The following is a 26,858-nucleotide window of genomic DNA, read 5'->3' on the forward strand; positions in this document are numbered from 1 at the left end:
GTTGTGAGGTAATATCCCTCACATACTCCCTTTTGGGAACTGTTTTCGACTTGAAAGATAACTTTTTTTCTATACATCAAACATTAATACATTTACAAGCAACTCTGTGTTTACTGAGAGGCCTCTATAAGGAGATTGACATTCTGTGCAGGTTCTATAATATCTATGAGCAAAAATACTTAGGTGTTAACTCATTCAACAGCTATAATAGCATATTGTTGTTGTAAAGAGGATCCCTAGGGACAGTAATGGAACAATATACAGTCAAAGATTCTGAGCAAGTGCCTCTCTGTCTGTTCTTTAGTGTGCACAACTGTGCCTCATTTATAGTCAGAACACCGGCCTTGCAGCTGGGCAATCATCATGCGAGCGAGCGAGCTGCCTTAATCCCGTGGCTCTTCGCTGCTGTTTCTTGCTTTAAACATGTGAGGTATCAAAACCTCGGGGAGCCGCGTTCTTCAAGTGCTCTTCTCAGGATGTGCGGGATGAATGAGAGTGTGAAGTAAATCTGCTGAACGTTGGGCAGCATTGTAAAACACCCCAGCCACAGTATCTGCTCCTCACAGAAGGCAAGGACTTGAGCCCAAATCTGCCCTTCGACAGTTCCAGACCCCCGTTGCAGTACAGAGAGAGTAATAATCACACCCTATGTGTGTGGAAATGATTCCCTATCATGGTAGTCACCTACAGAATGATTATTATGTCAACTTTTAATCCAAAAATGTCATTAGAATTGTGTAACTGTATGAACACAACTTCCAATGCACCAGCTTAAATGACATACTTTTAGGTTAATGTATAGGCCAGGTAATGCCCTTCAAAGGAACATTAATTCTATCCCCAAAGATATATTTTCATACATTTTATATTTTAATTATTGATGTTTTACTTCTGAATTTAAGCTGTTGGCCTGTGAATGCCTCACATGTACAGTGTTGGGGATATAAATAGCTAAATGTGCCATGTGTGTTAATTAATTTGACTAAAATGATCCATGTTGCCAGATGGCAAAATGGTGAATATGGGTATCCTCTGTCTAGTATGTTACCTGTATGTTTAAATTTCCTTAAACTGAGCAACCTCTGTTGTCTAGTGAATCTCAAATGAGTTTCTGTTTCACAAATCATGTTTAATTAAAAAAGTAGTTGTTTCTACCATACAGGGACTTATTCTGTAATTAATACAAATAATCTCAATCTCTCCAGTGCAGTAACTGTTCTGAATGTTATTATTTTATAGTTCTTTTGGAGCGTATCCCTGCAATGTGCTTAATTTCAGTCATCAATCAAGGGCTAATGCCTTCGTGCTATTTGCAGAAATGACTAAATGATTAGGCTACAAAGTGTGGCTCTGTTCATTGAAGAATAAAGGCCATCACGTCAATGTAATGATCCAGTTTTCCTAAAACACAAAGATGCAGTGTATTTTCTCTACATAGTCATGAGGATATGATGTCTTTGTGTTATTGCTTAGCACTACAATTTAGGTAGATGGATAGATAAGAATATGATATGAACGATTGTTTTCAAAATGTGTCTTATGTTTTGATCCGATCAATATAAACACATTATAGATGCAGCTTTGTCTTTGAGCGATCAGATTGCCCTACTGTTTTGTGTTGTTTCTCAACAATATTGAGTCTCAAGTACATATAATATACTCCTGTACACTGGGAACAAACAAATCATTAATCAAACTAGTGACCTTTTAAGGTTGCTTTCACATGCTTTTCGATGAACCTTTTTTCTGTTTTGCATATTATGCGATAAGCAGTTGTACAGACACATAAAGCTCTGGCTTCAGTATCTAACATACTATGCATAGTAAAAAAAAAAAACTTGGCAAGCTAACAATAAACACAAACTGTTTAAGAATGAAAAGATTTTCCCAAGGCATTAGCAAGACTGGAAAGCAGTACCAAGAAAAGGGAAAAGCATTAAAGCAATCACAGACTAGAATAAATGATCGTATGTGAGAAGAGTGCTTTACATTCTGGGACATCCTCTTGAAATTTGAAAGAAAATGCAGTGTTTATTTATCCTTTATTATTTTTCATAAATCAGACACAACACTAGCTGATTTCCTGATAGCTAATATTTTACACTGCCATGCTTAACTGTCTGAATAACAATTCATCAGGATTTCCTTCATTCATTTCCTGTGACACATACTGTAGACAGTGTAGAGTAATCTTTAATTCATACAGCACCTTTCATAACAGAGTGCCTCATGGTAACAAAATATAAATAAACAACCATTTGAGACATAAAATTCTTAACCTCCCAAATTGTATCTAAACCAGTCAAAGCCAAAATCCCAATGCTTCTGTGTATAGCCAAGGTCTAGCTAGGCTTTGTATCGTGTATTTAGGCAAGAATTGCACAGGTAGAGGGAATACATTTTGTTTTAAGACTGGAGACTGTCAGTTTGATAATTACTTTTAATGTAGAGATTTATATTATTTGTAAATTTATATAGTTTTCTTTGTGTTTGTTTGTTTGTTTTTTCATTTAGATGGATAATGAATTAAGTTCAACTACTTCCAAAGTGAGGTATACAGGAAAGGTCCGCCTCTGTATTGCTCGATACAGGTAGGTGAAATAATCTGCTCGTTTAGAGTAATTCATTATCAGCCCAGGTGTGTCCTGTTGGTGAGGTGTTACCTGTGGTGTCTGTCGCAGTCATTTTACCATGCACAGATATAGAGGAGCTGCTGCATTATGTGCCGGCAGCGTTCTTCAGCTAGTGCGGTGCTCTACATATCATCACCAGCACTGCACTGCAGCACTTTCTCAACTTCCTTTCTGTGTGCGGACATTTTCCATTCAAAGTTAATGTTTTGTATCTCCATTTGTTTGTTTATTTGCGATTTAATGTATTCATTCAATTAGCTAATGGTTTGTTGTATTTACCTTTTCATTGTGATGATGACAATCATTCCACCAGAAGGATGGTATTATTACCAGAACTTTTAGTCTGAATGCAATGCTTTATTAAATGCACTCCGTGGCCCAGTTCAATCTATAATAATTATATTAATGATCTTAGGCTAGAACTCAGGGTCCTCTCATTAACCCTAACACTAAATTTAACACAATCTGGCTGAATAAAAACACAGAGGTGCAGTTACTTCTCTTACCTTTTATAAGCATCCATTAAAGAATAAAACATTAATTAAGGGTCCCCTGGTAGGTTTAAGTTTCAGATTTTGGGAAGCCATCTACACAGTTTGAAATGCTGGATGGTTAAAATTACATTCAATTATACCATATTACACTATGGTACTGTATCATATAGTGTCGTTTCATATGATTCAATTACAAGATACATAAATAAAGACACAATGTGCAGTGTTGTGAGATTTGCAGTGTGATTTCTCTGCACTACTGCAGTGTTATTAAGGCCTAGAAAGCAGCAGTATCCCACACATCTTCTACTTCTTTATTCTTTTTTTTTTTTTAATAGAAAAGTTTCCAAACAGAACATAAATGTGACCCCAGATTAATTTTCAAAATGTTAGGCATATGGTCAGGAATGCAGAAATACACCGATCAGCCATAACATTATGACCTCCTGCCTAATATTGTGTAGGTCCCCTTTTGGCGCCAAAACAGCCCTGAAAGAAAATAGAAAATGCTCCTATGAAGTGGTACAGCTATTCCTTCCCACCTATCACTACTTTACAATATAAGAGCATAGACTGTTTTAACCCATTTAACCCATGGAGGCCTGATTGTTTCAGTGTATTCTTTACCTTGTCCTTAGCTACAACCCTTATGATGGACCCAATGAGAACCCCGAGGCTGAACTCCCCCTTGTGGCCGGGAAGTATCTCTATGTCTATGGAACTATGGATGAAGATGGGTTCTATGAAGGTGGGTCCTGTGTAGTGCACACTGTTGTTCTGGGTTAATTGTGATGTGCTGGAATGTTACTCAATTTATAAACACATGAATGCTGGTGTCACATGCCCCATTTGTCCCTCCTACCTCATTATTATGTTTATTTAAAACAAATATTATGTGTGGTTGTGTGGTCACAGTGTGTTCTTCGGAGGAGACAGAGATTACTTCTACAAAAAGGAATGATTAAATAAAGCCTAGCTAGCCATTGCCCTACTATGAACAGTAAACCAACATAATGAAACATTAATTATTAATGTTTTAATTTCACACAGATCATCATGTGTAATTAAGTTGCTTATCAGGGCTTTCTGATTTTATGCAGGCAGCAATTCGTCAGGCAGTAACTAATTTTTTCAACCAGTGCTGCCAAGACCACAAATAACTGGATAAAATTGGTCTGAATGAATTTGTAGATGTCACTGTTTATTTAAATATTTACCAAAGGCTGTTCCTTTGTTACTTGACCTCATGATGTCATAGATATGCTCCAAACTCAGAGGAGTCCTGTAGCATGCATTTCTATAGCAATGCTCTTTACATCATTGGGTTGTTGGTCTACAGCAGCTGTATTACTCTGTGTGCATGTTTCCTAGGAGAGCTGTTGGATGGGCAGAGAGGCCTTGTCCCCTCCAACTTTGTGGACTTTGTCCAGGATGAGGAAATGCCTTCGATCCACACTGTGGACAGCAGTAAGGACCAAGGTTACCTCAACCACACAGGCCTGGGCCTCCAGGGTGGCAGTGGCATCATCACTGATTCCAAATATGATGGCAACATGGCTGGTGATGTCATCAACTCTTGCAACAACGGAACAGGGACCCTGGATGTCAGCATTGACGAGATTGGAGAAGATATTGTGCCTTACCCCAGGAAAATCAACCTGATCAAGCAGTTAGCAAAGAGTGTGATCGTGGGCTGGGAGCCGCCTGTAGTGCCTCCGGGATGGGGCTCCATCAATGGTTACAATGTCTTAGTGGACAAGGAGGTGCGCATGAGCGTACCTTTCGGTGGCAGGACAAAATCTCTCATAGAGAAGCTGAACTTGGCCACCTGCACATATCGGATATCCATCCAGAGCATCACTGAGAGGGGGCTCTCCGATGACCTGCGCTGCACTCTGCTGGTGGGAAAGGATGTGGTGGTCGCACCTTTTCACCTCAGGGTGGACAACATCACGCAGATCTCTGCCGAGCTCTCCTGGTTGCCAAGCAACAGCAACTACAGCCACATGATTTTCCTCAACGATGTGGAATATGATGTGGTCAAGGCTGCTAGCTACAAGTACCAGTTTTTTAACCTAAAGCCCAATATGGTTTACAAGGTCAAGGCTGTGGCTCAGCCCCACCAGATGCCTTGGCAGCTTCCCCTGGAGCAGCGTGAGAGGAGGGAGGTCACCGTGGAGTTCTGCACACAGCCAGCAGGTCAGAGCCACTGTGTCTCTGCAGTCCCCGCTGCTCATTGTTCTTAATTAACACAACCATTCTACTATCTGTAGAATAAGAAATAAATAGGTGACTGGCAAACAGCACTTCTCAAGTGTTAGCTCTCAACTACCATGTAGCTACCTTGACATTGACACGTTTGATTAGATTGTTTTCTGTGGCATTCGATTTCTAGTGAAATTTCATGTTGTCATCTTATTGCTGATATTTTAGTTTATTAAAACTACTATTTCTGAATGAATTATGTATCACATTTAGAATCTAGTAGATGGTGGGGTTCCATTTTGACAGTCTGTTATCTTTAGCAAGACATCTAACAGCTTTGATCCAGTTTTTGTTTTATTATGTGCTGTTATCCCCAAGGAGTGCTGCTGTCTTGAACATCCTGTGTAGTCAAATTTATTTCCTCTGGCTCCTGAAATAAGCCTAAATATATATATTTATATAAGCAGGAAACATGAATCATTAGGAAGAAAAATCTCTAGATTTGAGGTAGGAAATAAAACACTGGTAGCTTAATCTGCTCAAATTATTTCTTTTGCTCACACTTTAGGATTTGCTTCCCAAGAGACCAAATCCTCTCCCACATTGTATAACCACCATTTCAAAATCTCACAAATCAACAGTTACTGCATGTCAAAAATATAAATTAATCTTTAAAGTTTCTTTGCATGTTTCGTTACTTAATAAATAACAGACGGAGTAATTCACCATCAGCTACCCTTTCTGTCAGGGATGTTAGTATTTTTGTTTTTGTTTTCATAAAGCAAAGTTCCTGTATTTTAAGGGCTGCATGTGGAAACTGGAGCAAACTGCAGAGGATTCCCATTTGTTGTGTTGTTGAATTGTGTACCTTTCTGCTGCACCAATAATGTCACTTTTTATTAGTATTCAAACACTCCTTTTCGTAGATATAAGCGATTTACCATCAAAGAGTTGCTTAAGCCATCTGCATAGGCTGCATTGTGTGGTGAGAGGAAGTAGTAATTTCCTGGTAATTTGTAGCTTGTCAGTGGCTAACTTTAGGGTTTTCACCTTGTAATGTCAGGGAAGCTTGATAAGATAAAGACAGTATTTCAGTGTCTTTCGATTACAGGGACTTGGTTTGGTTCATGATGATTATATGCTGCTTTACATGATCCAACTTTTATAGGCATAATAAGTTGTTTGTTGTGGGAAACCATTCATTTTCAGCATATTATCTGTCAATGTCTAATGATGTAAAATAATAATAATAGTGCACCTCATGTCATTAAGATGAATGTTAAAAATACTCTTAATGGATGCATTCATTCTCATGACCTATATTAACATAATGTGTCTCTTTATTTGCCCCTCTCACAAATGTAAGATCTATTAACAGTTGCAATCTGCCATAACCTGCAAACTGAGAATTATTTTGATGTATATTTTTTAATGATGATTACCCAGCAGTAAAGTCTCTTGTGGTAACGACTTGCAGCCATCTCAAGTGGATGTGCTGTATCTCACCTGCAGTGCCATCTCTCCAGTGTGACACTTCAGTATTGCATAGGTGTGGAGGAGACCTCATATTTACCAGAATAACATTGTGTTTTGCGACCATGAGAATTCGCTGACAAGAGTATACAAGAATTAGCCTTGTTTATTGAATAGGTTCAATAGGTTATTGAATAGGTTAGGTTTTCCTGCATACCCTTTTAGTGAGATGAGTTTGGACTGGTAATTATGACTCTAAAAAGTATTTGGAATCAAAAAGGACACACATGTTGGATCCTTAAACACCCTCTTGTAGTTGGACCCTAACACCTTTTTATTATAGTTAACCACATTGTTTTCCAGAAACAGAGGATTACAGATGTGTTGTGTCCACATAAGATTTATTTATTTAAACAAACTGGTAAACCGCTTAAATAAGGATTCTCTGGGATTATCATTATAGAAATTAAGGGGTTACACAGCATGATTCATATTCCTGACAGGCTATTTAGAAAGAAATATGATTTTTGTAGTTTGTAGCTCAATCTTTAAGGAGAGAGGAAGGCAACCTTTATGCTTTCCATTAAAATATAGCACTTTGATTCATCTAGTATTTATTTCACTTAATTAAACACTAATTACTTAATTGACCATATTGATGATGAAAATTTTAATAACAAAATATTCATTGGACAAATACTAACTGTGGAATGGAAGATTAAAGAGCATGATCTCCATTACTGATTGTAAGATAAATATTATTTTTATAGTTATGGATCTGGATCTTGTCCTTCCTAATGCATAGTTTTCATCATTTCATTATAATGCATATTTTTAAGTCACCTGGAACAAAATCCTGCTGATAAGCCTGTCTTCAGCCTAGCAAATGGGCCTAAACATTTGTAAACTAATACAGTTCATCACTGATACCAAGAAAGTAGGTTTTCACCTTTTTCGCATTATACAAAGGTTGTATTTTATTTGTCACTGTTTCTATTCTTACACATTTCTATTTTCCAAAAGCAACTATAAAATCAAGCAAATAAAAATACTGTTTCAATTTGAACACACTGTGTTTCACAGCCCAGAAACTTCCCACAGCAGAATCACTAACATTGTGTATTTCATCCTGTGTGTGAGACAATTCATGTTCAGTCTCATATTTGCTTTAGATTTCTTTCAACAATACAACCAAGAACAAAAGGTCTTAAAATGTTAACACACTTATAAAGAAAAGAGCTTATTAAGACACGCTGACTCTAATTGTTAAACTCCTTGCTGTGAAAAAAAAAGATTGACGTCTTCATTCAGAGAGCATCCCAACAGTTGCTGTGAGAGATGTGCTGAGCTGGTTGCTGGGTGCTGGCTGCTTGTGCAACCTGTCTATTAGTACCTCTGCAAAGCCTGACAGCCCAGGAGGCAGAGTCTGAAAACTTAGGCTGAGAGGCTTCTCCTACAGGACTCGAATGATAGATGCTTCCAGTTCTCTCTTCACACAAGAACACAAGAGCTCGGTAAACCACTCATGGCAGTGTGGTGCTTATCAAATGTGCTTGACTGCATTGTGGGCCTGCTTAACGGCAAGGTTATTAAAGTAAAAATGAAAAATGTGCCATCGCACCCTGCCGTCAGTTTTAGTGGTCTCTTGCGGCCTGTCTCTTAAATTAATAAAGATCTTCCGAGGCCAGTTAATCCCTGGTGTGCAGGGATTGTCAGCTGTATTGAGTTTGTCTTACAAGTGTGGGAAGTGCAACCACACTGGAAAGAAATGTGTACAGACAGCTGCTATATTGTATATTAACAGCTTCTGCACTGTGGTCAGCCAAGGATTAAATAGTGTCCTATGGAGGATTGAGAAGCAATCAATGTTTTATTGCCTTTTCATTATTTTGTTATGAGGTAGAATAATAATAACGCTATGAAATTGAAAACAAAATGTGCAGAATCTGGAGATGGGGAATTCTCAGTGCAGTGCTCGAAAGCAAAATAATCCCCAAAGGGAGGGGCTACAACATTGCTGTGTACTCCGCTTCCAAAACCCCAAACACAAGCCTTAATGAGAAACACTTCAGCAGATTAACACAGTCTTTGTACGTGGTCGTGCGCGAGCTGTCAGGCACTTTGGGATCTCCCGCTCTCATCCTCCCTCTCTTACTGTTTTCATGCATTTAAATTTCAATGAGTCCGTTTAAGAATCAGATTTGTATTTCTGCCTTTTTTACTGTGACATTAGTGTTTGTGATGGCTGCGCTGCTGGTCCTGCTTTCTTCTCTTTCTGGCCTTAATTACTTGTGAATTGGATAATTTATTTCACAGTAAGATTGTTTTTCACTGCGGAAAGACTGACTGGATTGGCTTGCAGTAAGTGTGACATGCATACTAAATGTATACAGCTTGAATGCTCTCTGATATTTAATCTTTAAATTACCATAAAAGAATACATATTTAGGCAACAGTCACATTATTAAGATCCATAACTGGTTGTAGAAAGTTTGTAGAGAGGAAATTCCACTGTAAGTGTTGATTGACTTGGGTTGTAGTCTGGCAGTGCCCATTGTCAGTGCTGGTGCATAACTCCTTGACAGAGTCTTGTTAGCCTGCAGGCATCACTGCTTATAGCTCTCCAAGTTGCCTCTTTTTTGCCTTTTGATTTTATATTAGCTGTGCCCTTTTATAACCTGTATGTTTCTTGATTCCGACAGCTATTCTGAAAGTCCCCCCCCCACCCGTAACAGTGACAGTGGCTTGTCACGAAAAGTCTTGGCACTGTCACCCTGTCACCAACTTCAACAGCACTGTCAGCTGATCAAGGCTGTGATTTGGCCTCCTCAGCCTTTCTTAGTTATTGGTGGGCTTTGCTGTTTTTGCTGCCTAAATTCACTTTAGCACATGCATTTTTGAACACATGCGTGTGCTGATTGAGATGTGGCCTGGCAGGAGGTGGCACATTCAGACTTTATGTAATACAGAGTAAATATGCTTGTGAAAAAGGCAAGATGTTAAATACTTTGCACATACACATGCCTTATATTTCAGGGTAGAAAATGCAACAGTTTGATTATTGGTAGCAGCTCAGGGTTTTAAAGAAAAAAAAATGTCATGTCTTGTTGAGTCTGGGGTGTTAATGAGTGGTGTTTCCCCCCAAACTCCCCCAGGGCCCCCTTTTCCCCCCCAGGAGGTTCTGGTCCAGTGTGGAACAGCTCCAGGAGTCATCCAAGTGAGATGGAAACCTCCTGCTCTGACCGCCACAGGAACATCCAACGGAGCCAATGTGGTCGGCTACGCTGTGTGCACAAAAGGACAGAAGGTGAGAAGAAGTCTCCTCTCCAAAACGCTCTGTGATCTTTATGTGTTTATTTCTGGTTTAGATGGTCTTTGGCAGTTTGATATTGTTTAGTCTTTATTTTGTATACCGGCTGTCCAATGTATGGAGTTACTGCAAAAAGTTAAGCAATTAAGTCAGTTCTGGATTAGACCTGACTGCAATTCTTCTGTTAGCAAAGTTGAAAAATATATGCCTCTAACGAATTGAGATTAATGTCTCGTCACATAAACACAAAATGTTTTTTGTAAAATAGCCCGATCCCCAGGAGTGCTATGAATGTATTTGTCTAGGAAATTAATGAGTACAGTATTAAAATATGAAACACTACATCTCTGTGTGAAAAATGCTTTTATGTTGTGCTGTTGTGCCCCCTAGTGGAATATTACAGTTTTACATTGAAACCCAGCCTGTTGGTTTTGCTAATTGCATGGCTTCTGGACTCTGTTCCCAGTTATACATCACTGACTCCTGTGCTGTTTAGTTATGAACATGTTCAACCTTTTTTATTTGATTTTGTACTGACTGTCATCCTGATTCTTGTTTGCATTTGTAAAGAAACTGGTCTTAGGATGATGCATTATAAACGTATGTGCATTTTGACTCTCACAATGATGCGAGTCCAGTGTGATTTATTTATTGTTAGAGTAGCATATTCAACTCGTATTTCAATATTTTTTTTGGGGCCCTTGATATATACTTCTGAAATAGGCTGTGGCAATAGACCTTCCAACAGTAGAGCCTTTTCTTTGCAGATCATCTTGTGTAAGTATTTATGGTACATAAATATATATACAGTATCTGTATATTTCTACATCCTGGAAAGATGAAAAAGCTTTAACATTTTAACAAAAGTGTTCTGCAAAGGAACCTGTTTTCAAGGGAGTTTTCGATCTTGTATTTCCTCCCGTCCAGATCGCAGAAGTCCTGTACCCCACAGCAGACTATGTCACGGTGGAGCTGAACAGACTGCAGTGTCTGGAAGCCAGGGAAGTTATCGTCAGGACGTTATCAGCACAAGGGGATTCCCAGGACTCCCCCGTCGCCGTCATTCCACACAACCTGCTGGTGCCTCCGCCCCCCCCGCCTCACCCCATGCCCAAGCCCAAGCCATTAGCAAGTGCCAGAGAGCCAGAAACCAAAGAGGAGCCCGGCATGGCGCACAGCATGCGGCTGAACGAGTCCTGGGAGCCGGCCTGTTCCCCCTCACCCCTGCACCACGGACACTCCCTGGAGCCCCCCGGCCCGCACTTCCACGGCTCCCCGCATGACCACCGCTCCCCCTCCCCGCAGAGGATCCTCCCGCAGCCTCAGGGAGCGCCCATCCCCAACACAGTGGCCAAGGCCATGGCCAGGGAGGCTGCCCAGAGAGTGGCCGCTGAGAGCAGCAGGGTGAGTGCCCCCTCAGTGATGCAGGTTTACCCCAGAGAGAGTTCAGTGGGGCCCAGAGAGAGAACATGCCAGTGATTTTAATCTATTATTATGTATATCCTGAGGTCCTGTGTCTTGTGCTACAATCCATGCCTGATTTGGAAAAGCCCCTTGCTAAAAAATGTACATCTGGTTTAGGTAAACTTCACAAGCCAATGGGGATGATTTTAATCAACACTTTCTGTGCTATGTGTTTTTCACATGATACCAGATAGAATTCATTGCCAATAGCACAGTCCTGTTCTCTGATTGCAGTGATCGCAGTTATAATTGGAGGTTTTTATCATGGGTAAGTATCATCTGCGTGTTTTCTAAGTGATTTAAAATATTATGCATAAAAGTGAAGTTCATGTAGGCTTGTTCTCATCTCTCTCCCTCCATCACTCCTCTCTAATGAAATTAATCTCTGTGGGCCTCAGTGCACAATATCTAGTTTAACAGTGTTTTATTGCTCAATATAGAGCCTTCTTTAGTACTTTTTCTAATGAAAATTTGTCCCAAGTGCACCAATACAGATTATCTTTATTTATGCAAGATTTAAGATCTGAATATGAATTTGCCTCTTTATTAAGAAATAAATTGTCTTCACAGCCAGTGTTAGTTCATAAGATTCTAATATAAAATTATGAATCTGAGCTGATGAAATTATGAGTTCTGTCCATGTCTTTTTGAAACACGCCTTCAGGAAAATTGGGGATAATTTGTCTTTAATATTTCACCATTATATCCCAGTAGGCTTAAGACATATTAATAGTGACCTTTTAAAAATGGAGTGTCTTTTTACAATATAATAAAGGAAATATATTCCACACACTTCAATTCAAACTTTTTTTATTTTTTTGCCTACTATATTGGAACAATATTTTACATCAACAGTGCTGATGTGGTGCCAGCTGTAAATGTCTACTGAATATCGTACCTTTTATTGAGAAAACAATTTTGTTTTTGTACTGCTGTTCCACTAACTCATATTTCAGTTTCTGTTTTGGCGGTAATGTCCAGGGTGGGGGCCTGTGCTACTATTGGATTGGGGGGGTAGGAAGACATATTCTATTAGTCTATTTATTTTTTATTTTATGTATTTGTTTGCAGATGGAGAAAAGGAATATCTTTAGCGAAAGGAGTAATGCCATTCACCCTCTCAACTCGGACGAGGAGGAAGATGGGTACGAGTCTCCACACATGAAGAGGCGAGGGGCTTCTGTGGATGAGTTCCTGAGGGGCTCAGAGCTGGGCAGGCAGGTAAAGATCCCCAGTTTAAATACTGTTAAATACTTAACTCGTTCAATGAGGAGGTTGTCTCCTTCTAGTGGCACAGGTGAGTTACTGCAGACCATCAACCAGGTGACAGGTTCTGTTCTCCCCATCGACTCCCCAGCCCCACTACAGCCACAGCGAGGACTACCAGAGTGAGAGTAGCCGCGGCTCAGACCTGTCCGACATCATGGAGGAGGATGAGGAGGACCTGTACTCGGAGATGCAGCTGGATGAAGGGGGCCGGAGACGCAGCGTTACCTCTCACAATGCGCTCAAGGTACGAGGCATTCCTGTGCAGTGCTAGGGAGGAGAGCGTGGAGGGGAGGCCATCTTAAACACACTCACACCCAGGAACTCCCTGCCCTGTGCTTCACTGCTGTCTAACTATCAACTCAGCCCCATCTCAGGCACACTGTGCCCCTGTCTGATAGGATGGGCTCCCTGCTCTCACTTTGGCCTGGACTGCCTCTCTGTTCCTCAAGCAGCCCAACATTATTTCAATCCCAGAATGCACTGCAGCTATCCCTAGACCCCATCAGTTAGGTGATGCAGATACAGCAAAATGTTTTGGGAGAATTGACATACATCAATATTATAATTTTTATGTTTGATTTATTTACGTATTTATTTATTTATTTCTCCTGCTTGAAACTAATGATCTGATTGTACTCTGCGGCCTTGATTTATGTGGTGGAGCATTTCAGATCTGTAATCTATCACAAAAAGTAGCTAAATAATCTGGTTAATGCATGAGATAAATGTGAGTATCATGGAAATGGGTTCACCTTTAATTTACCAACAGGGAGAATATGAGTGTCTGATTTGCTGTTTAAACATTTCATAAGTCAGCTACAAGACCCTTTCACATAAGTATAAATGTGAACCATGCACAGTGTCCGATATGCAAAGTGAGAAAACTGAGATCAATAGAATGCCAATGACCAAGAATATAGATTTTTGGGAATCTCATTTAAGTGAGACCGCTTAAATGAAACAACTTATTCACTGTTTGTTTTGGTTTGTCTCATGTTATTATTTGTTTTTGTTTCGTTTTTTCTTTTATAGATGTAGATACTTACTTTTATTGTGTGTAGATTGTCTCCATCAAAAGGAATACAGGTATTAATGGGGCACAAGTGATGAACAGCACCTTACAGGAAAGTTTTGTTCCTATCCTTTTGAGATCTATATATACGGGCTCTTTTCCGTTCAGCACAGAACTAAACTCAAACTATAATGAATTAAACAACTTTGTGTTGCTCAGTTACAATTAATCTGTGCAGCATTATATATACATGTAACAAAATATTTATCAAGTATTTCATCAAAAATATAAACGTTGTGTACTTCTTTTTCCGTTTTCTAATAAATTAGAAACATTTAGGTTCCATGAAGACCTCTGTATCAATTGACAGGATTTTAAATCTTGAAACCATCCGGTTGACTTGTGAAATCATTCTTCTAGGTAATTTAAGGAATATATCTGCACTCAATTCTAATGATCGTTACACATTCTGCGCTGAATTTATAATCCATTAACCTGGCCTACAGCTGACCAAGAACCAGGCCCTGGCAGGCTTATGTCTTATAAATCCAGCTTTCTGTCACCTGAAAACAACACTTCTCTCTTTTGTTTCTGCTACATTTGTTTTTGTATTTTTTAGTTCATTTCTTTATTTAAACACAAAGGCTGCCTTTGCTTATTTCCACAGGATTTTTTTTTTCTGTACACATTTTATTCACCATTTTATCACATCTTGTTTAGGAAGGATTATACTCCAGAATCTGTACCTGTGTGTGTATGTATACACACATCCATATACAAAGTACATTTGTATGTTCAGATTTGAAAACAGAAGTTAGATGTTGGGTAAGCAGTTCATGTTAAGCTTTACTGGTCCTCTTGCTCATTAAAAGGATACTGGGGTTGTTCATTTTCAGAAATACGTACATATTTAGACTGAGGTGAGTCTATGTAAACTTAGTGGTTGCTGTAATATGATTGCATTTATTGGAGACATATTTCAAAATGCCAGTGTTGAATACAGCTGTTGTAGAGCCAACCAAGTCTGTTCATGGATTTCATGCTTAGACAGTGAAACATCCTGTGACACAATCTGTGAGAAGTAGAATATACATTCCAGATCAGAAGACCACCTGTGGAGGACTGACATTTTACTCAATTAAACTCTAACAAAAATACATAAAAGAAAGACAGGTAAGAGAAGATATTTAAAACAAAAAAATCAATGGAGTGTTAAACATCAGTACATTGGATACAGCAAGAATACAGTAATGCTAAAAATATACATATCTGTGCGAGCAGCATGCTGTGAAACATATCATTAAAACACTCTCAAACAGGAAGTGGTCGCTGCCCTCCAGACAGCTAGCTTTGTTACGTTCCATCCACTCACCTAGAATGTGCTTGGTCTATGTTTGTTTGTTTGTGTGATTGTTGGTTTTATTTGTTTGTGTATTTATTTATGTATTTATTTGAGCTTGTCACTGTTGTCACCGCATCGGTTTCTTTGTTTACCACAAGGATATATTATTTGGCAGGTTTCTTTGTTGTTTCACTGATCTTGTCGGCCTTTTCAAATTCTGTCTCCTTCTAAATCCTCTCTGAAGCATATACTCTTTATTATTATTTCTACCTCCCCCACCCCCCTACAGATTCTCATTTAAAGCATGCCATTTCCCTCATGGAATGAAACTGCATGCATTACGTTTCGCCATTGCCTCTAATAACTAATTCTGTCTTTATTTTGTCTTTTTTCCCATTTTATTTTTTATCACACACTGTGTTGTGTCCTGCCTGTTCTAACACCTTCAAAACCAAAACAAAAACTAAAAAAATAAATAAATACAAAATAAAAAAAACAACAACAACAAACAAACAAACCAAAACAAACAAACAAACAAAACCGATAAAGGCTTTGTGTAAACGTAACCATAGCGACGAAGAGGACTGGGACCTTCTGCGGGAAACATCACCCCAAAAACAACTACGCAGTAAAAAACTTTTTAGTATCCCCGAGGTGGCGGAGGAGGACTTTGACCCTGGGGAGATGACCCAGAGGTTGAGGCTGGAAGAGGGCAGCCGTATTTTTCGGAGGAACCCGAATGAGTTTAGATGCAGCGCACAGGAACGATGCCGAACCTCCACTAAGGTCTACACCCAGGATGTCAGAAAGCAGTATTTTCTTTCTCCCACCAAATGCAGCGTCCTACAGAAACAGAGGTCGGCGCGTGGCGTGGACAACTGCCCGGCCTTCGAAGACCGAGTCTGCAGCAGGCTCAGCCGGCAGACAACACGGAGCCCCGATAGTGGTCTGGATTGTGGCAGTGAGGAAGAAGAGGCCCGCTCCCTGGGGTACAGGAACCATTGTCACGTTAGCCCTCTGAGAGCAGCACAGGGGCTCAACGTCAGCAACTCCACCTGTGACATGGGCCCAGAGCGCAGGGTCTCATTGCAGTCCACGGGTCGGAAGAGAACTCTGACCAGGCAGAGCATCGTTGAAGAAGATTTCTGCGACGTCCCCCTGTCAGCAATAAAGACGGTGCACGTGGCGGATTTTAAAACCAGGGATCTGAAATGCAGGCCTAACAGGGACATGCAACAAAGGCAACATAGGAACGAAGTAGTCTTGAATGAAGGGAGACATGAGGCCTGCAGGACTGATGGCAGAATGCCTCAGAAAGACTTTAAGGCAGGAATTACAGTTGCAAAGCTGGCCAACAGGAAAATGGAAGAAACTCTGGTGTGTGATCTAGAAACTCATCTGCTTACATTAGCATCTCAATCAGTAAAATGTCATTCTTTTCTAGTTCTTGGTGTCTTTCTATGGGTTCTCTTGTTTCATTAATTTTGTTTTGTGCAGTATTTTGGACTTTTTTCTGCTGTGCATTGCATCATTGTGCCAGATTGTTTAAGTTTCATTAGTGCATAGTTTTTCTTGTTTTGATTTGTTTTCTTTGTAGAATGTTCAGTGACTTCTGCTTTGTTTGTTAATTAATTGATTTTAAGCAATCAACCTTTTTTGATTATCTAAAGGCCATTGGATAAAGTGTTTGTTTCTTGTTTCTGTGGGTGAAAAAAGGGGTTCTCTAAATAAAATTGTGCTTGAAAACAAAAAATGGTCCAACCATAATAGTTTCTCCTAGTCATGCAGTGTATAAATACCACTGCAGTTTCTGATGTTCAAATCACTTCTGCATCTGGTCAAACCCTTTCCATTCTTCAACTACAATGTGGAAGATAGCATCAGAAAACTCTCTTGGCTTGCACTGGTTAAACTGGGAGCTTTCAGTGGTATTTTGCCCAACTAGCTGGAAAACCGTTCATTATGATAAGGAGTCAAGACTGATTTTCTTATATGGAGATCTTGTGTTCTCCCATGATTCCTATTTTAACCCCTTATCTGCTTTGTTGAAACATTTCTCTAACCCTGTTTATATTTCGGAAGTAAATTTCTGTAAGACAAAATACAAACTATTTAATTGCATGAAAGCTATTGTAAAAATACAATAGCTGTAAAAGCTATTGGTTTGAGATGTGAGTTTGAAGAATTTTTTGTTTCTCAAGATCTTAATCACTGCTGCTGTGCAGGGATTGCAGTGAGTCAAAAAAATAATAATTGGTGGATAACGCCATTCAAATATCATTTAATTTGATTACATATTATTTACCATTTCTTATTATTATACAAACATGTAAGGGGTTTAATACCATTGACACTAACCCTTTAAGGACTGGCCCTGGAACATATGTCCTGGTGAGTTCTATTTCCTCGTTCCCAGTCTGTCTTTGCTCGTGGAGAGGGAGATCGTCCTTTGTCCTTTGAAAGCACATCCCTCTATCCGGCTAAAAATGTCTTTAAATGGGTAAATGCCAGTGCTAATCATTGCTCCCCCTGCTTTCCATGCATGGGACTCCAGAGCAGTACTTCTCTGACCAAAGCTAGCTTCAGACACAGCATTTCTTTCGATGTTAAGAAAGAAACCTCTTTTCTACTAGCATTTTCTCCCAGTCATTGAACGGTGTTGTTCCTCGATGCGCTCGGTCTGCAGGAAGTTCTGTGTTGAAATTGTTTTCTTTCACAGGAGGTTCTTCTCTGCGGCCACACAATCATAGATTTCCAGGCAGAAGCCATTATGGTTGTGCCCATAGCCTCCTGGGTGACCAATGCCTCCATGCTTTCTGTGACATCCATTGTCTTCCACATCAAAAGACATGCAGAACAAAAAACAATAGTAATGGTCTTTAGCTAAACATTTGATTTTAAATATATGATTTACGTTGCCCCTAAGGCTTTTTTGTTTGTTTGTTTGTTTGTTTGTTTTGCTTCTTAAGGAAATTTTTGGTCCCTATTTCCCTGACATGCATGAAGCTGTAATGCGGATTTTGTTTCTTTGTTTTAAGATTTTAGGAAACCCTTCCTCCACAGGACGATCCGACAGACTGGATCACTCGGGGCGAAGACTGTCTCATGGCTGTGCAGCCCAGCAGCGCCCCCGGCCAATGATGGTCCCGTCTATTGGTTAGTGCGGTCACTTCATACGGAGCAGGGCTTGCACACTCTGTGTGTGTGTGTTTCCATGGGAGCCAACATCTCTCCATAGAACATGAGTGAAGAGTCCATAGGCTTGAGGTGTTACTGTCACTCTTGTTAATCAAACCATTTCTCCTCTGAAGTCTCATAGTGTACATTGCCTTTAGCATATGATGTAAATTCCATCACAGCTCCAACTTTTCAGTGAAATTCCATTCCAAAAGCCAATTATTTGTAGAAATGTAGGATCATGAATGTGCACTCAATCTGAACTGGCCACAGAAACCTCAAAAGCTTCAAGAATGAAAATAAACAAAATGTTGATTTCCAACCGTAAGAGAATAATTTCTCACATTTAGACCTTACCTGAAATATTCTCACTTAGGGCAGAGAGGTCACTTTCTGTCCTTGAGCTTTGTCTTTTCTCTGCCACCACTAGGAGTGCAACCATTGCTGTTTTACACTTGACCACTTATCTATTCATTATCTCCCTTCTGTTAAATATACCCCTAGAACAGTCGAATCTGAACAAATACACCATAATGTAAGGTGAACAGGCCCTTTATTTATATATATATATATATATATATATATATATATATAGTAATCTAAAGCAGTCAGTCAGTCAAGACTTCTAAAGGAAAGGTATAGCTCCCCATTCCAGACTGAATGTAATGCTTTCATTGGTGTCTTCTGTAGAGATCACCATGGACAGTAACAGTGAAGGGGGCCACTCCAGGTCAGGGAGTGAGGGGAATCTCTCAGCTGACAAGGACGATGTTTACTATCACAGTGTAGCTGGACGCAAGAAATGGCCATTACAGCGCAGTATGGCCTCTGAGCATCGATATGGTACGTGTGCAGCTCATCTGAAAACAGAAAAAAAGCACTGATTAGAGAGAGAGAGAGAGAGAGAGATTCAGTACACACGTCAACAGCAGTTTGACCTGAATTAAATGGCCACCAAATGCTGGTTTTAGTTTAGGGGGGTGGGGTGTAGATCTGACACATTGCTGTTTCATGTATTCAAGGTGCTCCTGCAATATGCAGGTATTGAAGGTCAATTTAAATTAACGTGCTGGCTGGGAAGAACAGGTGGCTGCTTATTTCAAGTGACCAACAGACTACACTGTTTGTACACACCGGGAACCCCAAAATATTCTAACCCAATTACCCCCCTCCCTCTCCCTCCTTTTTTTCTTTTGCATGAGAAGTGGCTCAACAAGCTACAGAACATTACAGCTGAATCATTAGCTTGGTTTGAAGCTGAAAAAATAAACCGGTGTCAGCTACGACACACAGGTTATTAGAATGGATGGAATATCTTATTTCTCATCCTTGATATGAGAAATATGCTTCTTTCAGTATTTTCTAAATAAAGCGTAATCAGGAAGAAATAAATCAAAATTCTTCATTAGAAAGAGAACTTTAGGAACAGAAAATCTACAATTATTTCTAAAATAAGATGTGAATTCTAAATAATGGAAAACCAAACTTGAATATCCCTTGTATTGAAGGATTAAATTTAAAGCTTACAAAATGTAATAGACCTGTGTCTTGTGGATACTAACTAACACAATAAGATCAGATATAAACATAAGACACAAAAGAAAACTTTTTGAACGTGTTTAATAGCATGTTTATCTATTGACTGCATGGATATTTTGAACAGATATTTGTAATGCTTTGCTGGTAATGTTTCTCACCAGTAAAAGGACTTTTGTCTGGCTTCCTCAGTCTGCCCACTTCTGTTACCCATCTCCCTTTAAGCTGGATAATGTTTATTTCATGAAAGCATGGAGTTATAGTTTCCTTTTGGAGTCTTAATTATTCGTACATGTATATATATATGCCCATTTATATACAGGTGTAGAGGAAAAACTAAAACTACAATTCAATAAAATGCATGCTTGAAGCAGGTGTTGTGTAATAATGCCGTAAAACAGCAATGTATGTTTTTAATCATAATTTTTTCATTCTTTTCACGTGCATGCTACTTGGAATGTTTATGCATCAATATCTGCTTGAAATAACCTGGTTTCCCCAATATTTTGGAAACGCAAACTTCAGCGAGATCGTACCAATTCCAATAGCGACGTGCATTTGTGAGACTGTGACTTATTGTGATTTTCATGCATTTCGAGCTCTAGAGGTGTGTGGAAAATGAAACGGACCCAGCAACATGTTTCCGGACAATATAAATATTAAAGTGGGACGATATGTTCTTCAGATTAAAAAAAAAAACCAACAGGGTGATTGATTGATGCGCTTTAAGACTTTTTCCTTTTTCACACAGCCCCACTGCACAGCATTACACTCGTTTTTGGTTGAGTAACTGGTTTGTTTGTTTTCAGACCCAGCAGGGACAACGATGGCCGGCTCAGGCACAATAACTGCATGAATCGATACACTCCTGAAATATGAGGCAGTCTTTTCATGTTTTAGATGGCTACGGTGGCCGGGAGCGCCACTCACCCGAATACTACGAAGAGTCGGAGCCCGAAGACATGTCTCGGATATTTGTGGCGCTGTTCGACTACGATCCCCTGTCCATGTCCCCTAATCCTGATGCTGCAGATGAGGAGCTTCCTTTCAAAGAAGGACAGATCATCAAGGTGCAGTAGGGACACACTACCCTGCCTTGCCATCTCATGACCCCTCTCGCTACATAGCTGTGTTCTCAGTTATTGTCTTTCATAGCTTCTCTTCTACAGCAGGTGGAAAGCAGTCATCCTGGTTGTGGTAAAATTCAAACTCTCCAAACTGTACATTAATATTAATTGACTGAAGATCTTAATTGTAGCCAATAATCCGTATCAGCGATGTGATGTAAACAACTTCTTTCCCTGCTGTATGTTTGTTACAATAACAGTACATTCTACAGAGAGAGAGCTTAATTTGTTCATCTGTGATGTCATCTTAGGTGTATGGAGACAAGGACACCGACGGCTTCTACAGAGGAGAGATCTGTGGCAGGGCTGGCCTTATTCCTTGTAACATGGTGTCAGAGATTCAGACAGATGACGAGGACATGATGGAGCAACTGATCAAGCAAGGCTTCCTCCCCCTTAACACTCCTGTAGAAAAAATAGGTACTGGCAAAGTCCATCTTTCCATCTCTCCTGCCAACATGTGCACTTTCACTTTTACAAACCCATCCCCCTTTTCACAATAACTGCCGGCCCATGACACCTGTACAGTTTAAGGAAATTGCTATACAGTAATAGCGTCTGTGTTTGTAAAATGACCATGCACACTGCTATCTCTCAATAAGTTATCAGGGACTGTTAAACTCAGATGGTCTTGTTGCCCATGGTGTTGTGCGGTGTTGTTGTAGAATAAGCTTACAATTTTAGTACTTCTTGAAGCAAGCTGATCTAACTACAAATTTCAAACTAGAACAAAAACACAACTTACACTAGAAGCATAAAAAATATCACTCCATAAACTGCTGCATATCCTTAATCTGCAGAGCCTGTATGAGTTGTTTTCTGTCCCTTTATAAGCACCGATTGCTGTTTAATGTGTACTAATATAATGTGCAGTCATTGCGGAGTGTTTGAAAGAGCTTGATATAACATAACTTGCTGCTTTTCATATTGACTGAGCAAATCTCTCCTGTATTCAGAATACGGTCCATGGCATTTCCACATCCACAGTGTGTATTCTAAGGGGGGTGGGGAAAGGTTCAGATCCTATCTGGTTTAAATGGATAAAATAAGGCTGTTAAATAAGATAGGTTTCTTACTGTACATTGATATGGTGGATACCTAATGAAAAGCCAGATTGAATATGTACATACAATATAATTATGTTCATTACAGATTCCTAATATTCCTTTCAAGAATCCATTCACATTAAATTAAAAATTCTATCAGATTTGATTTATATATTTAAAACAAGCATGGGGCAGTTTAGATTCCATTTAAACCTGATGCATCCATATTAAAATCATATATTTAAAGACCAGCTGTGGGATCTGAAAGCCTTTCCCAGTAGACATCATGTATTTCAAGTTTGTATACATTTTATTTATTTAAAAAGATCCTCATGAATACGAAACGTTTTGCTAGTCCACATGCAATTTGTTACAAAATTATGACAATATCTATTCTCATTATAAAACTTTAAACATGACTGACCTATCTAGTAATCTAACCTATAAACCTTACCCTTTATATCTATCACAAGTGTATCAGTGTATCTGAATAAAGATACAAATAGAAAAATAATATGAAAACTATAAAAGTAGGTTTCAGTTTCAGTTTTATTTTGAAAGTAAACATTCACACCTATATTGAGTATCTACAATGAATGCTATAGACAACATTCTTATGTAGAATATATTAACAATACAGGTCAGTTTCTCTTTTCATTATTCTTCTATTACCTCTCCACTGAGTTGGGCTTCTAAATACATTCTTGAGCGTCATGATGTCTGATCAGTCTTCAGCAATTGATTAGGCTCATCCTTAGGCTTCTTCACTCTTTTTCTTCTTCTGTTTGTTTGCATTCCTTTCCTGTGAAGTGAACTGCGAACGTTTCAAAGACAACGCGCGTTCAGTTAACCGCAGGTCCCGAAAATCCAAACGAGGTCTGTGCTTCTTCCAAACTAACTTTCCTTCACTTTTTTTCTTTTTCTTTCATTTTATTTCTTCCTTTCTTGGCTTGTTTCTTCTCTTTCTCTAAAGCTTAAATGCTTTGGGCTGTGAAAACGTGATCAAGTATATATCTATCTATTTATTTTGTACGGATGCATACTAATGAACATGCATGTCTTGATTTCATGAGTGAAGGACTGGTGTGTCAATTCTCATACAGTGTTACACACCAGCTAAACGCTTTGCTTTTCCCCTTGAGAGTTACTGCTGAGGTTAGGTTTGGCCTTAATTTCAAAACTTCACAAAATGGAGGAATGTTTAAAAATGTAGCATTGTGGTACTAAACCGGCAGAACATCAATGCTTGATTTTTAAGGTTTGTCATTTAAATTGATGTCAGTTAAACTCATCCATTAGAGCTTTTATTAATATTTCATAAATACACCCATTTAGGCGTCAAAAGATGTTGTCACATTTGTACAGTTCCTTTATTTGCTGAAAGTCAGCCTGGGCTCTGATCTTATATTCAGTGTATTAACTATATTGTTTCAAGAGAGGAGTATTAGGCATTACAGTCAGAGGTGATCTTCCTCTGTAGAATATACAGTTTGGTAAAAAAAAAAAAGTATGTACATTCACATACAATATCAGTCTAGTAGGGCTTCATTTTGGAAAATGAGCGAGACGGATCTACATTAGTATAGGGGTTTTAGTGGAAAACCATCGTGCTGGTGGTAATGGTAAGGCAGAATGGACACTGAACAGGGAAAGATGTGTTCTACCACAGGAAGCAGTTTATATTTCATCAGCTGAGGCACTTGGTCTCACTTCAGTGCCCTAACTGCCCCGCTCTCTGTTGATGCCGGCACAGAGAGAAACAGACGCAGCGGGAGGCAGCACTCTGTGTCCACCAGGAGGATGGTCGCTCTCTATGACTATGACCCCCGCGAGAGCTCCCCCAATGTTGATGTTGAGGTACTGATCCACTCTTCTCTTTCTCTCCATTTAAACATCTCACCAGACTTCTGAAATAGAGGCAAGGCTGAGAGGACAATAATACACTCCGCTCAGTCTCTTAAAACTCAAACAAAAATGACATTCACAACTGATATAATTAAGTAAGAAATAACTCCTTAGTCTGCACTAACCCACTTCCAAGCCCTCTATTATTTGTGACTCATTACTTGGCTGAGCGATACCCAACGGCATGATATACTGATTCCAAACACTAGTATGGTTAATTGATTACAGTTATATAGTGTTTGCAGTGGAAGCAGTGTGTTGGGAGCTGTATAAATAAAGGGGAGACTTGAAAAAAACTGATTTAGTAATGACAAAGTTAAACACATACTTCCAGAACAAGTTGTAAAATAAGACAGAAATGATTGGTCTCTTTAAATTTGGATTAACCTTCAGACAGTTGACATTCTTTGGACTTAATGACGATTTAATTTGACAGCCATCTGAAATAAAGGCCGAATGAAACAGAATTTAGCTTTAATCCATTTTAAGTTGATGCGGTTTCTTTTTTTTTTATACGGAATTTTGTGTGGGATTATGGTTGTTAGTATCTCTGGTCTCATTTGGAAAACATTTGACCCTAGTTTTGCAGGTTATGGTGCGTGAAATAAGAATGTTTGAAGAATTATGTTTCAGTTTCCTAACTATACTTTCGGGCCTTCCTTCTCCCTTGTTATTTAAAGCAATAACACAGGACACAGAGGGCATTATTAGGCACTAAGGGCCAGGGGGGCGGAATTAAACCCAGTCTTCAGTGTCTGGTAATGCCCAATGTGGAAAGTCTTATTGCTTTTATACTTCAATGTTATATTGGTGTGTTTATTCTGCTGCACTTAAGGTTCTAGGCCTATTTTAAGTTTTCTCATTGTAATATATGTATAATCACCCATCATATTGCAGTATTGTCCAGAACACTGCATAACTTATGGAAGTGTTTATTTCAGTAGACCTGGCTGAAGTGGAAACACCAGCGTGTTGTGCACTTTGAGGCTCCTAGAACTCTGTGATAGTATCTGAAATGTCCAGTTTGAATTGCTGAATCTCCACTGCTTCAGTATTTGGCTGGCAACTTCAGTTCCTCAGCAGTGAAATGAACCATCTTGCTAAGGCATTCCATAGTGTTCGAAAATATGACTTCATATCTGTGGAGGTCAAAATACAAAAATGACTTTCTTTTATTGTTCATTCTCGTTAGTGACAAATGCATTACACAGAGAAAGGTGTCACTGTCTCATATAGTATGCAGTATCCATAGATCTTCATTATGATAAACGTAATGCCAAAACGGGAACATCAAAGAGGAGAATATATAAATATATACAGTATATATGCAAAGGCTGCAGTTTTCTTTCTATACCCCTTACACTACGGTTTCACTTACTTTCAATTTCACACTGGCGCTGCCGCAGACTCAGACAGAGAGAGAGAGAGAATGTGGGGGAGAGAGACTGAAACTGGAGGTGAGTTACACGAGATCAAAATGTTTTGTTTTCTGTCGTGAGCAGAGAAAGGTCATCTACAGGGACTTCTGTGTGAGACGAATGGATTCATTTCCTGATTCTCTTTTCGTGTGATTAAGAGTGTGCACAGTCAGTAGCTTGACTGCCTCGGCTTTATGCTTGGCTGTGTCTGTTTCTCTTTGGATTTGGTTTAGTTTTTTTATGATGCAGATTGAAAGGTCCTAAAGCTGGTATTGAGGACAGATTTCCTGCAAAAGGGAATTCCAGGACAACCTTTCATTGAAGTATAAAAAGCATCAAACTTATTTGGGAGTGGAACAAGTACTTTCACAAAATGAAAATCCTATTCATGATATAATGACTAATTACTGTCAATTTCTTATAAAACATATCTTTAAATAATCAAAGTTATAGGACTGAAGCATCATAAACAGACCCTTATTATGTATTATTATTTTTAACTGGGATAGCATGAAGGTACCTGATGAAACATTTTCTTGAGATGTTTTGTTTCTGTAACAGGCTGAGCTAACATTCTGTGCAGGCGACATCATTACGGTTTTTGGAGAAATCGATGAAGATGGATTTTATTATGTAAGTATTTCTTGTGCTTAAAGCATCATTATGGCTTTAAAAATTGTTAGCTATTAAAATATTGCATGTAGGACTTGCTTACTCAAACCGTTTTTCATGGAAAATTCAGTGTAACATTGTTTTCTTGAATAATCTCCACATAAGCTTAATTACAGTACGTGTCGCTAAATAATTAATCTATATCATGTGCACCATCAACTTTTATTTTGTATGCGATTCCTTTAAAACAAATACCTTGTGCTGACATCATTGTCAATGGCTCAGGTAGTGGCTGTATTAATCACTAAGTAATGATTTATTACTGCCGTTGGTAAATTTAAGAAACATCTGCCTGTAATTTGTCAAATTCGCGTTGGTTTGACAGGTAGCTGGAAATGTGTGCACACAACTCTGACACATGCACACTCAGGGCCTTTTGTTTACGACATCCAGAAAACTGTATATACTAGCATTACCCTATTACCTGTAGTTACCAGTAATGAGGGTTTACCAATATAATTAAAATGTTCACTTCTTCATGCATTTTTATATTTAATTTAGACAAAGGTTTTTCAGGTGGTAAAGTACAATAAAAAATTATCTCACAATTCGACTACTCAGAAATATTCGAATAGTGTTCCTTCAAATATTCAAATACTTGTGTCCATCAATATTAACTGTGCACTTCTGTAAGTTTGAACCTGTAATTGTATTATGTTTTGATCTGCAATTTAATACTGTATTATTGCACTTTTGTATTGGTCTGAGATTCTATAAATTGGTGTGGACAAGGGCGTCTGCCAAGAAATAAATTATAATAAAAACACAAAAGGTG

General features: G+C 39.0%; 2 protein-coding genes across 3 annotated transcripts in view; both read left to right on the plus strand.

Moving 5' to 3' along the window:
• rimbp2b (RIMS binding protein 2b) overlaps positions 1–26,858 on the plus strand; it is a 143,877-nt gene that overhangs the window by 111,271 nt on the left and 5,748 nt on the right. For both annotated transcript variants that reach the window (XM_066689233.1, XM_066689234.1), the window contains 15 exons: positions 2,515–2,591; positions 3,766–3,875; positions 4,499–5,326; positions 9,961–10,112; positions 11,043–11,519; positions 12,651–12,800; positions 12,937–13,092; positions 18,241–18,358; positions 19,070–19,222; positions 20,816–20,985; positions 21,294–21,462; positions 22,899–22,964; positions 23,842–23,945; positions 25,400–25,450; positions 25,973–26,044. In XM_066689233.1, the coding sequence (XP_066545330.1) occupies positions 2,515–2,591; positions 3,766–3,875; positions 4,499–5,326; positions 9,961–10,112; positions 11,043–11,519; positions 12,651–12,800; positions 12,937–13,092; positions 18,241–18,358; positions 19,070–19,222; positions 20,816–20,985; positions 21,294–21,462; positions 22,899–22,964; positions 23,842–23,945; positions 25,400–25,450; positions 25,973–26,044 (2,853 nt within the window). The remainder of the gene's footprint in view (positions 1–2,514; positions 2,592–3,765; positions 3,876–4,498; positions 5,327–9,960; positions 10,113–11,042; positions 11,520–12,650; positions 12,801–12,936; positions 13,093–18,240; positions 18,359–19,069; positions 19,223–20,815; positions 20,986–21,293; positions 21,463–22,898; positions 22,965–23,841; positions 23,946–25,399; positions 25,451–25,972; positions 26,045–26,858) is intronic.
• On the plus strand, positions 14,630–16,939 carry LOC136712583 (RIMS-binding protein 2-like). Its single transcript, XM_066689235.1, has one exon. The coding sequence runs from the start codon at positions 15,536–15,538 to the stop codon at positions 16,682–16,684; it is 1,149 nt and encodes a 382-aa protein (XP_066545332.1). The 5' UTR covers positions 14,630–15,535; the 3' UTR covers positions 16,685–16,939.

The sequence above is a fragment of the Amia ocellicauda genome, chromosome 17, assembly GCF_036373705.1.
Source record: "Amia ocellicauda isolate fAmiCal2 chromosome 17, fAmiCal2.hap1, whole genome shotgun sequence".
NCBI classification, from domain to species: domain Eukaryota; kingdom Metazoa; phylum Chordata; class Actinopteri; order Amiiformes; family Amiidae; genus Amia; species Amia ocellicauda.

Bases quoted from the DNA above. Each gene is read 5' to 3' on its own strand.
- LOC136712583 (XM_066689235.1), top strand. From the start codon at position 15,536: ATGCATTACGTTTCGCCATTGCCTCTAATAACTAATTCTGTCTTTATT.